This window comes from Lycium barbarum, chromosome 7 (genome assembly GCF_019175385.1).
Source record: "Lycium barbarum isolate Lr01 chromosome 7, ASM1917538v2, whole genome shotgun sequence".
NCBI classification, from domain to species: domain Eukaryota; kingdom Viridiplantae; phylum Streptophyta; class Magnoliopsida; order Solanales; family Solanaceae; genus Lycium; species Lycium barbarum.
The window spans coordinates 105296023-105314485 of record NC_083343.1 but is presented as its reverse complement, the minus strand read 5'-3'; the positions used below and the strand labels follow the sequence as shown (position 1 = coordinate 105314485).

At 36.2% G+C, this 18463-nt stretch overlaps 1 protein-coding gene across 1 annotated transcript; it reads left to right on the top strand.

Moving 5' to 3' along the window:
• Positions 1-16611: 16611 nt before the first annotated feature.
• LOC132601692 (uncharacterized) lies at positions 16612-17979 on the top strand. The gene has a single exon (XM_060314765.1). The coding sequence runs from the start codon at positions 16612-16614 to the stop codon at positions 17977-17979; it is 1368 nt and encodes a 455-aa protein (XP_060170748.1).
• Positions 17980-18463: the final 484 nt, after the last annotated feature.

The window sequence follows — 18463 nt, the reverse complement described above, 5'->3', positions numbered from 1 at the left end:
GGTGGAACGGCTGCTCTTGAACTACAGGAACTTTCAAAGAGCCACCTAGCTTTCTCGAGCTTGCGTCTTCCATCGATTGGGTGTTTTTCCAGCTTCCTCTAAAAAAACTTTTTTTAGAGAAAAAACTTAATTGAGATGTGAAATTATAATGTGTCATTTCTATTATTAATAATAACAATTAAACAAGGGGTGTATGAACAGGGTTAATAGTGGAATGTTACTTTTTATTTAGGGGCATTTTCAGTCTTTTTATTCACTTACATCCCTTACGTGACTTACCAAGTATATACGGAACACCTAACTTGCTGTACACATTTGAGGTTACACCTATTTTCGTTTTTTCATATATTCGTATTTGTCTCTCTCCGTCTTCCTCCCTTTTTCTCTTTTCTTTGTCAGTTAGTGAATTTCTCCACGCTTTGCGCAATCCTAAAAACCTGATTGAATTGACCTTTATAAGACCCCCATGTATCAATATGAATACGCTGAAAAAATTGATGTAGAAGAAACGGAACTTGAATGAAAAGGTAATTTAAATTGTCTTGCTTGAGAACATGCATCACATGGAACATGATATTTAGATAGAGATGGAAACTTGAAACTGGATAAATTTTCCATACTAGACAAAGGCATATGCACTAAACGACTGTGCCATGGTCTTGCCAACAGAGTTTGCCACATCAATTCTAGCAAAGTCTTCCCCCCCTCTCTCTCTCTCTCAACTTTTCAAATCCCTTGATTGAAGTGAAATCTCCATATTTCCTTGAGCTTCTCCTTTGAGTTATATTCAAAATCTGAACGCGAACAACAAGTGTTGAAATCTGAACTTCCATTAAGACCTATTTGTTTCTTCTCTCTTCTTCTTTTCATATTTGGGTGGATTGAAATGGTGTTTCGTGTTGTTACTATGAATTTATTAGCGGTGATGGTGGTTTTGTGGCGTGGTGTGGAGGAGGTTATGTGAAAATCTGGGAAAGAGGGTTTTTGTTCACTAGTATATCTATGTAACCCACCTATATATCTATGCATATCTTCCGTGTATATATATGTATATCTTTTCTTTACATCAGTGTACCTCCATGTATGCAATGTATATCATGTGTGATATACATTGTCTCAGACTCTCAGTGACGCTTCACAAGTCAATTTCGACATTGCATTTTTTCTTCAGTGCAAATTCCCTCCAATCTTTCTAAAACTTTTTATAGTTTCATCCAAGTATTTTCACCGAATTCCAACTATACACCGACTCAAAAAGTAGAGAACTATATATTTAGATGAAAAGGAAGAATTAATCTTTTAGACAAAAGATGTGTTGTCAATGGAGCTTTCGGCGACCTTCCATTTTTTCTGGGTACAGAGGACCGAGTTTGTTAATTAAGTGAATAGCCACCTAATATCTCTAGGTATATTAGGACACCTATTTAATTAAAGTATTGTTCAAAGTGTAACTCCATTTAAGATCTGTTTAACCAATGAGATTTTAAGTAAAGGTTCGAATAATTCTAAAGGCAAGATATTATGCCTCCTTTAAAATTTGTTTAAAACAATTTACCTTCCAAACTTTGGCTAATTACTATCTAAGGCCTTAGTATGTTTTCTCATTGTTAAGATTGGACAAATCTCTATGTTACTCCAATTCTTTTAGTTTTATTACGGTATCTATTTTTTTTTTTTTTATTAGGAAACATTGATGGTCCAAACAACTCCGAATCCCTAGTCATAATCAGAATCTATGTTCATACACTTTTATATCCTATCAACTGCATTACTAAGCTTCACCATTTGATATTATACATTATCTTTCCCAAATTGTCCTTCAACAAATGGCTGCTACTTGTGTGTTATGTGCCATATAGGAAGAGTGAAGGTAACATGACCAAGATCAGCAGGGGTAGCAAATGGGCAGTTTAGCTGGCAGAGTGGACTGGATCACTAATTAAATTATTACTCAACCCTACCCAAAGTTTATTTGGGCTATAATATGCAGATCAAGATGGACTAAACAAGGGATCAATGTCAAATCTCTCTACTTAACATCAGAAATAAGTAAGAGCACAAAATGCATTCAAATTCTTCTGTTTTCTCGACATTCACATTCCAGCCTAAGTAACTTCTTTTCTACTTTGTGATTTCCCAAAACATAAAGTCAACATTTTAGTTGGAATTGAATTACAAAAGAGTAATTTCCTCATGTTTGAATTGGCAAAAGTACAGTTAACAAATTTGTTTGTTTTTATATAAATAAATCACCTAGTTTCAATGAGAGTTCTAGGTTAATTAGAATTATATTGATATATTGATGAAAACCTTAATTCAATTTTTAAGGCATGGTATATTCGTACCTTATTATATCCAGAAAATATGAGCTCTAGTAAATAAGAGGCCCTATGGGTTATGGCTATTAATGGATTTTAATTAATATATCCATAGATCCTAACAAATAATAACAATGTAAAATGAACTACATAAGAAAGAAATGCATCTAAGTGAAGTTCAGTTAAGGCAATCTAGTGTCCAAGGAAATCTTTTGCAGTTTTTTATTTCAGAATTTTTTACCGTTTGAGTTTGTGTGTTATAGAGGAGGATGAAATGCTAAAAGCTTTAACAACATGGGTTGGGTTTGGGCAGTTTTTCAGGTTGAACTTGAGCTATTTTATTTCGCTGGTTAAAATGAGTGTGACAAAATAAATCCAACAAAATAATATGTCTCACCCGACCTGGCAATTTTTGGGCGGTTTAGAGGGGTTATGAGTTTTGACTAATTTTGTCACCCCTAAAGATCAGTCAAAACTTTCCGTCATAATCATTTGTAACTTGTTTCATAGTAACATATCATTTCTAGACTCTGATATTTGAGCTTTAATAACTCTATCACTAGACTAATTCATGCTTGGGGATTAATCACTTGACGGTTATATGCATTAATTATGATGAATTGGATCCTAAATAAATTTAAATATTGATTTTAATTTTTTAAATATTTTTTCTAAATATTTGTATTTGCCACGTCATTAAATAGGTACCGGAAATATTTTTTCTGGCTAAAATGACCATGGAAGCTAACTAGCCAAAGTGGTGTAACTTTTGAAAGACAAAATAAAATTAAGTGACTATGGCGGTCAATTAGTCAAAATTGAGTGATTTTTTGAAGATAAAATAAAGTTGAGTGACTATAATGGATAATTATCTAAAATTGAGTGATGATTCAAGCTTCTAACTCTAAAATAAGGGACTAAACTACTAAAACAACAACTTAAGTGATAAAAGACCAAACTTTTTCTTCTTAGCATCTGATCAGTAACATTAATTGTTGGAGCTTGGAGTAGAACTACTGCTAACTTGTATCATCACAAATGGAGTGGGGAAGTGGGGCGGTGGAGTGGAGTGTCCATCTCGACTATGGCCATATTAAATGCATATTTTATTCCACCAGCAAAAAGAAAGAGATTTAGGGTGCGTCTGGTGTGAATGAAAATGTTTTCTGCGAAAAACATGTTTTTCTGGAGGATAAGTGGGGTTGTTACTTTAATCCCGTCCGTCCCAAATAAATTATCTTAGTTTGACTTATCACAGAATTTTAAAAATCAAAGAATAATTTTAAACGTGTGGTTCAAACAAGACTTAAATATTTGTGTGGTTGTAAATCATCTCATAAAGTAAAATTATTTCTAAATATAAAAAGATGTCAATCTTTTTAGTACAAACTAATAAGGAAGGTAAGACAATTTTTTTGAGACAGAGGAAGAATTTTTTGCTGTATGGTAAGGAACAAAATATATTGTCCCAAAAATGTACATAATCTAGGCAAATACTATGGAGATGGGGTGGGGGTAGAAGAGTCCGGAATCAAAATAACATCAGAAAAAAGTTTTTGAACCAAACTACCCCAACAACAAAAAAAATTACAAAACTGTCTTTAGCGCAGGAAATTACTGCGCTAAAGCACTTAACTGGGACGGCACCGTTAAGTGTTTTAGCGCATTAATTTATTGCGCTAAAGGGGTCCCTTTTTTTTTTTTTTTTGTCTTTTTGGTTAACCCCTCTTTCATTACACTTTTTAACGTACTTTGACCATAGATTAATCATGCTTTGGGACCCCGATACTTCAATATTTTATATAGAACTCTACTTATTTTTGTGCAATTAATAAGGTAGGCTCAATACATCAAGGATAAGAAAATATTTGGATTACCGTTTTAGTGGTTGAAAAGTGCTCGAACGCCATTTTTGTTTGAAGGCTTAGTGTCATTAGCTTTAAGTTCTTTGCGAATACTTGGGTTTAGATTTAAGTTTACTATTTTTTAGTCAAAATTGCAGCATTCATGCAAATCTCAAAATAATTAAATTGCATCATTCATAACAATATGAAAATACTTAAACTTGTTCATTAATAAGAAACCCAAACTTTTTAAAATACAATCATCAAAGAAAGAAAAAAAAAAACTTAAAAAACATTCATCAATTAATGCCCTTGAGTTGATCTTCCGCCACCACCGCGAGATGTGTCACCACCACTAGATGTGCCATCACTGGTAGATCTACCACCACGAAAGTTTCCTCCACCACGAGAGGTACTTTCACCGCGAGATGTAGTTTGACCACCATGCCGTAAGGGATACTTGCGCTTATCATGACCAACATAATTGCAAAATGAGCATTTTCGAGTGTATCTCTCCGGTGGAACATCCATTTCATTATGAATACGGGAGTATGCTTTCTTTTTGAATTTACGGATAAATGCTTTATTTGCAACCATTGAAAATGGATCCGGTGGCTAATAACTCTCACTACTAAATGGGTAGAACCTTCCAGCATACATTCTTGCATAATTTTCAACTGTATATTCCTCAGCCATGTACGCGGAGGCGTTCTTTCCCATTGCGATAAAACACTTGAAGGCATGAGAACATAGCATGTGATATGATTGCCACTTACCGCATGTGCATGTTCTTGGAATCTCACAAATTGTGTGGACGTTACCTTCTTTACCTTGGTGCACACTTGTTGTGAGTTCAAATATGCGCTCTGCAGAGTTGTACTCCATCCGGTCATGTTTCTGAGCCTTATATTTGTGGTACTCGAACAGTTGTGACGGTTTTGGCATCCATCTTAGAACTGCTGCTGCGTGTGCTTTGGCCTCTTTTGATCTATTGACGAACCGCTCCACAACCTGCTTAAAAGTCATTCTCACCATTGCGGTGACGGGTAGTCCCTGAGCAGATTTCAACAAGTCATTGAATGACTCAGAGCTGTTTGTTGTCAGAATACCCCATCGCCTACCTTCATCCTGTTGTAATGTCCATTTGTCTTTATCAATTGCATTCAACCAGTGGAACGCTTCCTCACTCACCCGCCTAATAATGTCCATCTGCAAGTTAAACTTCTTCTCCTGATGCTCTGTTGCAGCCGCCCACAGCCAATTGCAAAGTGCTGGGATTCGATATGCCTTTTGGAAAATTGCCTTCAAATGCCTTAAATAATAACGATGGTAGGCAAAGGGTGGCTGTCACCCCTACAAATTGAACATATTGTACAATTTGCCAGCATTTATGTCTGAGATCACACATATTCCCATGCGATCCTTAATAACGTATTGCCTTAAGTAGTCCAAAAACATACCCCACGTACTAATGCTCTCATTAGCTGCAATTCCAAAAGCTTGAGGGAATATAGCTCCATTTGCATCCATTCCAACTGTAATTAGCAGCTTTATGTCGTATACCCCGTACACATGTGTTCCATCTATTGATATTACAGGTCGACAATGAGCAAAACCATCAATGCATGGTTTGAATGCCCAAAACACAAACTCAAAAATATTACCAGGCACACCAGGCTTCGATTTGAGCTTCCATTCAAAAACAGTACCATGACTGAAATGTTGTAGAGCCGCCATGTATCTCGGCAACTTCTTGAAAGAGCCCTCCCAATTGCCGTAGACTATCTCATGTGCACGCCTACGCCCAAGATACGCCTTCCTCCTACTAACAATTTTGCTATATACTTTCAGGACGGTTGTAATACAATCTTTAATAAGGAACCTGAATAAGTTGAAATATCAGCATATAGCAACGAGGAACATTATATTAACACCAAAAATAAAATAACCTTAGGCGAAGGGGATACCTTGGGTTTTTTCCAATGTCGCCAACTAACACACGAGCAATCAGATTGGTATCTAGATTGCAATGATCATCTGGGAGGTCACTCATATCACAAGTGTGCTTTGTGTAAAACTTTGAAATAATCCACATCTTTTCAGCAGTTTCCATACCACAAAGCATCCATTCGCAGCCTTGATATTTTCGCTTGCAGACCAATCGCCAAAGTTTTCGTGTGGAATCGTCAACTTTAAACTCTCTCATCCCTTGGATGCAATAAATCTTAATAGCCTTTTGCAATGATTTTTTCGAGCTGAAAATCATGCCTTTTTCAATATGAGCCTTTTGTTTTAAAAGATCCACTAGCTCTTTCCACAAACTTCGCCGAATATGATCATCATCCCTAATAAAGACAAAGGCATCTGGGCGATCTTGAATATGATCAAGATAGGGGATCTCATCGGAATGTCACTGAATCGGGGTCGATTCTTGCTGTTGAAATTGGCTTTGCGGCTGAACCGGAGTCGACTCTTGCTATTCAAATGGTTGTTGTGAATTCAGTTCCTCCTAGTGTGCCGGACTGTTCATCATGTCTTGCAACAGTTCTACTTGATATTGAGGATTAGTTCCAACCTAAACCTCATCCTCACTTTGCTCATCGTCACTTTCCTCCGCATTAGGTATTTCCTCACTGTCGCTCGATGATGTCACTATATAATTCGAATAATCCGGACCATCCATAGCAGGTCTTTGCCTATAATTTGGTGCAACCAACACATTCTCCCTACATAAGAAAGTAGAGTATTTTAACTACTACACATCAAATAATATTATTTATGTTAAAAAAAAAATAGACGTACCGATAGTAATCAACTGCACCGAAACTTGAGGAAGGACCATCGCTTTGAGTAGTTATAGGCTGAGGATGTTCCAACCTAATTCATCCATCCCGATTGAGGGGACCGTCCGATATGATCCATATCAAGTGTATAACTCCTAAATAATATAATCGACATCATTAGTAGCATTCAAGTGCCACTACATATAATAATGTAAAAAATGAATATTTACCACTGCCCATCAAATTGCTGACTTAAACTATCCAGAGGCATTTGGCTCATCAAAATGCCTTCATAAGTACTCATGTCACGGTAATTGTGTTCATAAGTAGGTTCCGCTTGAGTGACTTCGGCCTGAATTCTAGACGGGGCTTCCTAATGAGGTCTATTTCGGGCTTCTCGATGAGCCCTAGCCATGAATTCAAGTCAATTAATGGGGACCTTCTCTATGTACATTTCAAGGACGTTTAAAGTTATGCATTCCCTATGATCATAAGGCGCCTTCAAATAATCCGTCAAAGAACCATCGTCTTGAATGTATCACTGTTCATAACTAGTTACACCTTGCGGTGTAAATGACATTGGATATTTTCCAATTATATTTAAATCAAAATCACTCCTACTAACTTGTAGTCTATTATACAAGGCTTGGAGTAGTTTTGAGAATTTTAAGTCAAGTGGAAACTTAACATGGTATTTTGGGGGAGAATCATAGCGCAAATTATTTTCCTCGAATATAATTTGTCCGTCCTAGAATAAAGAAACTCTAATTTTTGGAACATCTTCCATTTTTTGACTAATTTAGGAGGAATACAAAATACAAAAACTAGATGAAACTTAGAATTTGTGTTAAAAATTGGATGAAACTTAGAATTTTTTCTCTCATTCGAAAGTTGTATTAATAAGATTTGAAGTTTGAATATTGAACCAACGCATGCATGCAATTAGTGTGTCTTGCAATGTTACGTCAAATCAAATTAAGTACGGAGTGTTGCATAACGCATGAATTAACCGCGCTATGTCAGTCCCTGGCAGAATAGCGCAGTAAAATACTGTGTTATTTTGATATAACGCAGTAAATTACTGCGTTATATACGTATAACGCAGTAAATTACTACGTTATTCTATCATAACGCAGTATTTTACTGCGCTATACCGCTGCAATATGTTGTCGCCTCAATTGTCATACAGAAAAACGTCATAATTCGAATCAAACTTTAAGTGTTATATAACGTAATTTGACGAATAGTTACCAACCACACAAAATTGAGTTACTATGTCATTTTTTGATCAATTTAGAGATATTAGTCGTGATATATCGTTCACTCCAGAAAACATATTCGACGCAATGGGTAGGACGTGGGAATTGGGTGAAGATTTTGAATTTGAATACTCAAACAACCGGAACGAAAGATACAACCAACGTTACAACAATATGATGACAGAGGAGTGGAACTGGCGTGTTAGGGAGGCTGCAGCACTGGAGCAAAAGTTAGCGTCAGTAGGGCTTAAATGCCTAAAAAAACGTGCTATGTCAATGCCTCGTGGAACTCCACAAGAGTATAATTTTGCTCTTAACCGTTTTCGCGAAGAGAACAATCGGATGCAAATATGTTACCTTAGGATAGAATATGTTGTACATGGTAGCACAAGATGTAGATCCAAGTGGGATTCGGACTGTGAGATGTCCAATGAAGATTAATATTTTCTTATATAAAGTAAGTAGGTAGGTTCATAAAGACCCCCCCCCCCCCCCCAAACTAGGAGTACATGGGGGTTTGCAACTATATAAGTAGCACTTTCTTTTGTTATTAGAGTACAACGTATTCAATGTTGAGTAGTAGAAACTCATCTTGGTCTTTACTCCTTCCAAAAGAACCAAATAGCAGTGATGATGAGAGTTCAAACCATAGCAGTTTTTCGAGCGATACCAGTGATTTCAAACTAGATGAGCTAAATCCCCACCTTCTTATAGAGCGTAATGATGATTTCTGTAGTGTGAAATATTCAGATCCGCGAGAATATTATTGCGGCTTACACCGAGAATGGTCACATCGGCTTGCCGAATCAGAACGTCTTGTTCGTGATTTGAAAAATCTCAACGCTCCAATCCCAACAAGGTACTCCATAACTGTGCCTCAAGTAGGTCCAGAAACTTGCGAGCTTGCCGTGCAAAGGATTAGAAAAGAAAACAACAGAATGCTGGCAAGACGATGTAGATTTTACATGCCAAAGTTGGCCGAAGAACAAGCATCATCAATCGGTAGAGAACTAACATCTACTGAAAAAAGATGTGTCTTAAGAAACCGCCAATATTTTTCTGAGGACGATATTGAGGACTTTTATTCTGATGATTGTTGACACCCAATTTTGTCCCGCCTCTCCTCCGAAATACCTATTTATGCTTCTAATATTTTTGGAAAAAATTAAAAAAAAAACATATATATTTATATTTTACTATAATTACTAGCCTCTTATCAATACCGGCGTTTCATTATTCTATTACAGTTACTAGCCATCATTATCATTATTATTATTATTATTATTATTATTATTATTATTATTATTATTATTATTATTTATTACTATTATTATAATTCACAGTTTTTTATCATTTTCGACATTTTACCAGCTTACGCACACGCATCGCATTTATCTTTGCATAATTAAATAATAGTATTTATTTTACTGTGGATTTTTGAAATATTATTACACGGCTATTACAACGCCATTTTTTATCTGAGCATTAATGATTGCATATTTCATATTGAGCAATATTTTAACACAAGTTATTTATACAGGCCTTTTATTTAAATTTAGAAGTCAAACTATTTCATGCACTCAGTCCGTATTTTTGATTTATCGGATCCCAAATCAAAGCCCAATTAACTCATAAATATTTCTTGACCAGCCCATATTTTGATCCCAATTTTTAGAACAGTCCATGTTTTAATTCACTAGCCATTTTTTTTAATACCCGGTCCAAAATTGACCCTGTCCACAAATGGACCGGGTCCAGCCCATTTTGTTCGTGATAAGGAAACCCTAAAGGGTTTCCCTTCACTTCCTGATCTCCGCCGTTTCCCCTCTTTCTCTCTCCCTTCCCCTCCTTTTCTTTCGCCGTCGTCTCCCTCACTCTCTCTTCCGCTTCATTCTTCTCCTTCCTCTCTCCCTCTTCTCCGATTCCCCCCACTTGCATCGCCACCCCACTGTTTCTCTCTCCACACCCATACCACGTTACCTCCACTGCTCTGCGCACACACCCCCCACTGATTTTCCACACCACGTTACACCGCACGCCTCCACTGCTCTGACACCTCCACTACCTCCATCACACCCCCACTCGACTCTGTTCCACCCACCTCTGACATCCACCATACCATTATCCCCCCACGCGTGTTTCCCTTTTTTTTTTCTTTCTTCAACACAATACAGAAAAAAGACAGTATAAAAAGGAGGCGAGAATTCCTGGAGAGGGGAGTTTGGAGAGAGCCCCGAAAAAACCCCCTAAAGAGGAACGAGTTTATTTTCAGTGAAAATCACCATTGATACTAGTTCATTAGCCGCCTCAAATCTCTATAAAAACCAGTTTCTCTAGTAAATCATGGGCTCAAAATATCTAGTCAAATTCTAGAACGTTTATTTTCATTTCCTGCTTTTATCTGCTTGGTGTGGTTGCAAATCCGAGCATACGCAAGTTCGAATTTCAAAGTGTTCGAGTGTAGATCGGAGATTCGCACCCATTTCGCTGCACCCGAAGAAGGTAATTTCCCCCTCTTTCCCTTTTACTTTCTGTCTTATCTGTGTTTTTCTGAATCGCTATGTAAGTTTAAAACAGGCCAACTAGTTATATCAGTTTGGTTTAATGGATAGTTTGCTTGTATGTTGATGTTAATTCGGACTTAATTAGTTTGTATGATGGTTTAATCATCGAGTTTGTCTCTGTTTATGCCATTACATGTATTAGGTGTGATAGCTTGGTTTTAATCTAAATCAAATATGTGAGTTAATCATGCTAGTTGTTCAAGTTGCGTATTGCTGTATAAATCTGAATGATTAGTTATCAGAAAATTAGACCCTGTTTCTGTGTTTGGTTTGTTTGTGTGGTTAAGCATGTCTATTTATGAGAATTCAGTTTAGCTTGTTAAGAATGTAAACAACCCTCCCTCAGTTGGTTTAATTTCAGCTTAGTATTTTATATGGGTTATGTGTTCATACTGGTGTAGCTTGATCCAAATACATGTTGATTTGTCATTAGCTTGTTTATAATTGGACGCTTGCATCTGTTTAGTTGTTAGTTTAGTCCAAATTTAGCTTAATTCAATCATTAGCCTGCATAAGCATGTTTATTTATCTTAAATAAGTAATCACAATGTTCTACTTGAATTACAGTTTCTTCTGTTAATCAAAATATGATTTTAACATGACAACATGTTATTAGAGTAACCAAATCAGTAGAGTATACCATATGTTCTAAATATTTTGTTAAATTAGTTTGATTAGTTAGCCACGGTTACCATGTTTGTTATGGTCCTTTTAGGTGAGTACAAACCCTAATGTTTCCCATGTGAATATGTGCTATGTTGAACCTCAGTATATCACAGTTTAGCCTAATCCCTGTTATAAACTCTGGCCAATCAAAATGATGGCAAATCTTGTGTTTCGGGTGGAATTTGTCTGAATCAGTGTGATGTTTAATATGATTCAATCTAGTCTATAAGTTGTTTCGATTGAGTCCTGTTTGATTATGTGTCATAATCATACCCATGAACTCATTGGATGCTTCAATTGTTGTTCTCTTACCTGAGTATTATGAACCTGCGTAAATGCTCTATGTTAATATCATGTTAAAACGAATCATTGAAATAGATAAACCTTAAGAACTGCTCTGTTTGATGCATGATTTATTATGGTGATTTCACTTTTCTTTTGAGTCGATCTGTTATGCATATTTCAGTCGGCAAATCAGTTAATTTTGTCGAACCTATGGCTATGCTTAAATAGTGTTTAAAGAATAATGTTGAAACTTCCTACATACGTTGGTTTGGTTTAGAGTATATGGTAAGGTGTTTGGTTAAAATGATTCATAAATAGGAATTGTTTTGTGTGCTTGACATAGAAACTGTTCTGAGTTTGCTTGGACTGAATAATGAGTTTTGAACCCTCAATAAACATTCCTTATTTGTTTTCTTATGCTAATTTAAAGATATGTCTAGATGAAATCTTAATCTTAAATGATCCTAACTTGTCAAGGATGTGCTAGTGAACTTGTTTGAAATATGTGCTGGCCTGTAATACATTAGCATTGGTCATAGCTGTTTGGTTTACATAGGTTTTGTTTGAGCAGGCTATATTGTTTGCTTGCCGTTGCTGTTGTGTTTTGAGCTTGTTCATTTTTATTTCTTAACTGATCAGTCCATCAAGTATAGAAATACATTTGAAACATGTTTAAGTTTTTTTTAGTATGCTTATGCATCTAGTTGTTAAGCCCTTTTCTTTCCTCTCTGTCTCCATTTCACGTTTAGATATACGTAGCATATGCACGCCTGCTGATCTACTTTGAGTTTCATTTTGTATGTTTAGTCTTATTCGTTGATTATATGCTAATCCTTTTCCTTTCATTTTATGCATGACCACCGCCTACGAGTCCCTCGGGTTCTTCTTCTTCCGCATTTGGTGTTGGGCGAAAAGCCCAACATGATTCCTCTCGTGTCCAGTTCTGTCCGTGGCAGCAATATAAAGAAAATTCATTGGGCCTAAGCCAGATAACGTGAACAGTTCCAGCAGTCAGGCTTTAAAATGGGCCAGATCCATTTTATCTTTTCTCCCCCTCTACTTTATTTTATTGTTGCATATTTTGATTGGCTTTGTATGACTAACTTTATATTATTTTATTTTTTCTTAACCTAGATGAATCGTAATGAATTAATAGGTTTAGTTTTAGCAACGGGTAGTTAGTTTAAATAAAACCAATAATTAATCCCATAAGTTTCATTTTCTTCTCCCCACATTAAAATTATTCATAGAATCTATAATGTTTGCTTCTAGAATAATTGATGGCACAAATTCATATTTTTGATTTCCAAAACACCACTATTCCGTAAATATAAATTCAAGCATATTTTCGTAAATAACTCTTCAAATTTGGAATCAATCACATATTATTTTAACTAAGCATAATTAATAAAGCTAATGAAAAGGAAGGAAATTTATGTCTCTTCTCCATCATATTTAAGGAAAAATAAAGCCTTTCTACATCATCATATTGACACAATATAAGTTTTATTTAAGATTCGCATTATCTATTTTGTATCTTTGTTTATACTCTTAAATCGTAAAAACAAAAGAATCATTAATATCTCGCCATTTGAGTTGTTTCAAATATTTATTAAAACGTTGCACAAAAACCGTGCTTTCTTCTATTTATATATTCTATTCAAATCTTATTTTCAAAAGCATTATCACTTAGAGCTTTAGCAATTTTATAAGTTTTATTCGAAATGGCATTTAAAATCTTCTCTATGCAAATCATTATATTTTCTCTAAAGCAACATTTTATATTCTCTTTAAAACTTTAGCAGTATCTATAAGCTATTTTCATTAATTTTAAATATTATATTTGCATCTTTAGTCTTAATTAATTAACCTAAGTTTGGTCGGATAACCGTAAGTTAACGGATTCTAAAGGATGCCTAACCCCTTCCCTTTAGGATAATATAGAGCCCTTACCTAGAATCATACTGGTTAAGCAGACTATTAACAGAGGTTTAGTTTTAACTTTACCTTAGTTAACATTTAAATGTCATAATTCATCGTTAAATTAATTAGGTGGCGACTCCTTAAAACAAAGCAATATAGGAATCTCCAATATGTTGTACTCCGCTTCAACCCGAGTTAAAATGGGGTATAACAGCTTGGCGACTTCACTGGGGAATATTAGGTTCTAACCATAACAAACTTAGGTTAATAGTTAATTCGTCAGATGTTTGGTTGTTTTCTTTATTTTGCCGTTATTGTTGCTTTATTTGTTTTTCTGATATTCTCTTAAGTGATTGTTTTATTATGTGAAATTTTCTATGTTTTAATATGTTACTGCTTTCTTTAACTGGCATTCCGTTCATATTTCTTCCACTCCTGGAAAACTCACACATATTCACACACTTAAAGCGGCTTCGCGGTTCGCGCCCGTGCACTACTAAATTACTCCTTTAGTTGGATTGGTCTAGTGGATTTAGTCGATCGGCGGTGCAGTCGACGGCCACGGACTTTCCACTCCCAAGTTGTCCGCTTGGGGGAGCCTTGTGTAATAGGAAAACAACTCTTAGTCAGCCTAAGATAAAGCTAAGCCAAAACCCTTTTAAGAACATGCACGGACCTAGGAAGGCTTAATACCCAAGGCGTATTAAGTCCATTAGTCAACCTCGTCCAAATGTCCAAGTGGGTTCATGACCCCAAGCGACGCTTATCATGTTATGTGTGCATTATTTGAAGTTGATTGGGCCAAATATCGACCATTGCTCTAATTAATTAAACTTTAGGAGGGTGGGGTTTTACTAACCTTTTTGTGATGCAGATAGCCATGAAGAGCGCAAGTTTTGAAAGAAGCTTGGACACAATTGAACTTAGCTTATTTTTAGGAATATTTTTTTCTTTTCTTATTTGGCATGTAATAAAGCTTAAAAATATTTATGTACTTCATTTTGGGAATAGACTCGTTTAATTAATTAAAGAGCAAATGGGATGACATATAATGGCACCTTCATCTCTCAAATACACGCTAGGCCTACCTCGGGCATAAGGAGGTCCCCTACGTATTAACACGCGTGGCTGTTATTTTATATACTTGTGTTATAAGCTTTTAAGTTGCGTGCTTGCTTGCTAAGTGGTTTACTTGAACTTATTTGCAATATGCTTGCTTTTGAATTTATTTGCGATTATCACCTGATGCCAAGCTCATTACTTAAAATTATTTGCAGGCTCTTATTTGAATTTATTTGTGAAAAGTTATTACTTGATATTTGCTAACATCATCTTTGTTTCAGAAGAAAAGTAAAATTCATATTTGCTTTGCCGCGCAATTGCATATTGTTCATTAATTAATTTTGCATCATCCTCACCTCAAAAAAAAAAAAAAAAAAAACTATTTATTCCGCGGTTAGCGCACTTTAGCCACTCTAGAGCACCTTTAAGATCGTTCGCATTCTTAGCATGACTCCCGACAAATTTCTAATCGTTGGAGGAAATTTCCTAATTTTCGCATAGATGAACTAGCCTTGAAAATCCTTAAAGTTAACTCTTATCATTCCAACTTTGTTTTAATAGGCATTCTCTTATCGTTATTTGCTTAGTTACTCAAATCTATTAGTGTCAAACAATTTGTCTCGCATCAAACTGCAAATTCTAGAGCTTTTTGTGTCCTTCTTTTACGGGTATGATCTTCTGTCTCAAACGACGAAACATTTGACCCGTTAGCTCCATGCCTCGTAGAATCCATTTGCACTCGGTTTACATCATGGAACTTTTACTTTCCATTTCTATCATTTTCAGCATTTATCGTTTCTTCTATTGGTAGATGTCCAAATTTATTGGTCCAATCTATCAAGTGGCACTTCTCGATATTTGTTCGATTTTTGCCTTCATGTTGTTCAAGAATGACTGTTCAAGTACCTTGCTTCTGCGGAGTCTTCGCTCAGTCAATCACGTCATTCTAGGTCGCTGAAATTTATCTTCGCGCGCCCATTAATTTCAATTTTTGGCATACAAGTCGAAAGACAATCTCATAGGTCTCCTGTCTTTGACATTTTTTGCAACCCACCAAGTGCTTCGTAATTCTCGGGTATGTTAAATTCAACTGCCTTGCGCCCGATCAATCATGATCTTCTTTAAGCTAATCTCTTGCATCGCCCGAACTACGTTTGACCTGATTTCCTGTCGGATACAGGATACGTAGGCAGCCTATATAAGGTCCGGTCTTATTTACTACAAATTTTAATATTCCCCAAACGAAGGAGCATGAAACTGGGACAATTTTGGGATGCAACCAAGACATTTTTTCAATACGTCCTAAAACTGGGGCAAATTATTTTAAAAATATGCTGGAATTGGTAAGAATTAACTCAGAACCGAGCTTTGGCGTTCGATATGAGTCAACCTTTCTTCAAAATTGCATGTTCTACTCCAATGCAGTTTTCTTTCTTCCGATTCATTCTCAACCGTCAGAGCTAAATAGCTGATGATTCATTTTCGTCCATTCGTTTCCTTTATATGATTCAAGTCGTCTCTAATCTAGAGCCTGCTTAATTAGATCACTTTAAAAAAAAAAAAGATATATATATATTGTTTATGAAGCTTTTACTTCATGCACTAACATTTTATTTTGTTTATGAAGTTTTACTTTTTCTTTAAAAGGTTGTCTGGCATTGAACATTGTTTTGGCTGCGAATCTGCATTAAGGACGAGACTACAATGGCAGAGAGATTTGAAGCTTTCAACACCGGTATGGGTTTGGTGCAAGAACAAAACGATAGCAATGGAAAGGTGGTTCGAAAAAAAATATTGTAGCCAATCTGGGAAATACCTTAAGCCTTCTTCCTAACACAACGTCAACTTCCAGCAACGTTTCCTTAGCCATTTTGCCTCACTTAGATCCTACCTATACCATTCCACAAATGCCTTCAACCTACACTCCCGATCAAGTAGCGATAATTCCTAATCCTCAATTTTCCATAACCACCACTCAATTCGAGAAAAGTAAGGAAAACGAACTGGCAATGTCCCCATATAGAAGGCCTGGAAAGGAAATCAAGTCGCTTTGCCATGAAGATTTGGGAAAAGAACTCCACAATTTGAGGAAAGTCATTAATGAAGAGTTATGTTCAAGAAATTTCCAGATTTTGAAGTATGAAGATTTGTGTGTGCATCCAAACGTTGAGCTTCCGTCAGGGTACAAAATACCTAAGTTTAACACTTTCAATGGGAAGGGAGATCCCGTCGCTCATTTAAAGGACTATTGCAGCAGATTAATTGGTATTGGACATAATGAAGCCGTACGAATGAGATTGTTCATTCAAAGTTTATCAGGATCAGCACTCTCTTGGTACACTAAACAAGATTTTAGCAAATGGCTTACGTGGGAAGATATGGCCCGCGGATTTGTAAAGCAATTCGAGTTTAACAATGGAGGCGATCCGCACATAGCCGATTTGCTCAGAGTAAAGAAAACGCCACATGAGTCTTTCCAAGAATATGCCATACGATGGAGGTTAGAAGCTTCAAAAATACATCCTCCATTATCCGAGAGGGAATTGATCTCAACCTTCATCCAAATTCAAGAAGACTTATATTATGATAAGTTGCTCGGAGCTTGTGCACACAACTTCTCTGATTTGATTAGGATTGGTAGAGAACTAGAGAATGCCATTCAAGAAGGGAGAATTACAGATAGCTCAGCAACACAAGCCGTTCACCAAACCTTCCAAGCGGAGATACAAGGAAATCTGCAAAGTGAAATGAAGCAAAACCAATTTTCTTCCACGACTATGCATCAAGCGCAATGCCATAAAAGTCACCAAATTTTTCAATCTTATGACACTATGCAATGTCCTCGTCAGCAAAACTCCCAGCAAGGCTACCAACGACGGGTTCACCAAGCACAATCAAGCTCTCAACATAAAAAGAAAAGGAAATCTTTTTGCTTCACTACTCTAAATGAACCATTGGCAAATATATTTAAGAGGTTGAGTGCTAAGGGTATTCTACAACCAAAGAAGGGATTTATACCTAAGCATCCACCGCCAAACTTTGATTTATCTAAGAGTTGTGCTTATCACTCAAACATTCAAGGACATGACATTGAAGAATGTCCAGCACTAAGATTTAAGATTCAAAGCATGATTGAAAGTGGCAAGATAAAGCTACAGCTAGAGCCTTCAACCGGTAATATTGCAAACACAAAGACAACTGTTGTTAAGGGCGATTCATCGAAACTGGCACCAAGGCATTTGAAAAGAAAGCGTACAACAAGTCAAGCAGACTGATAGGGACATCATCTCGCTACTCGAGAATATCATCCTCCACATGCCCATCTTTAGGAATAGCCGCTATCTTGTAATCTTTTCTAGACTTTAATGAACTACGGTCGACCTGATTCCTGTTAGTAGCAGGATACGTAGGCGCCCATGTTGGGTCCGGTCTCAATAAATAAAAATTCCAATTCCCCCATAGCCGAACTGGAGAAATTTTGCAGACGGCTTATCCCAAGCCATATTCACATAATCAGATTTCCGCAATAGCATAGCAACAAGAAGCGCAGATTCAAAGCCAAAGCTCAATGTTCAACGCAAGGCAACCACTTCCTTTTATACTAACAAATTTTCTTTGAGTAACGCAGAACCGATTTTTAGCTACTCCTCAACGATAATGCACGGCATACGAATCTTAGCATCAAGAAAACATCACGAAAGTCATGAAGCAAAGGATGATTCAAAATCAACACGAATTTCGAAACTCATAATTTTCTTT

What these genes read in the sequence shown, in the direction of transcription:
- LOC132601692 (XM_060314765.1), top strand. Translation starts at nt 16,612, where the DNA reads ATGCCTTCAACCTACACTCCCGATCAAGTAGCGATAATTCCTAATCCT.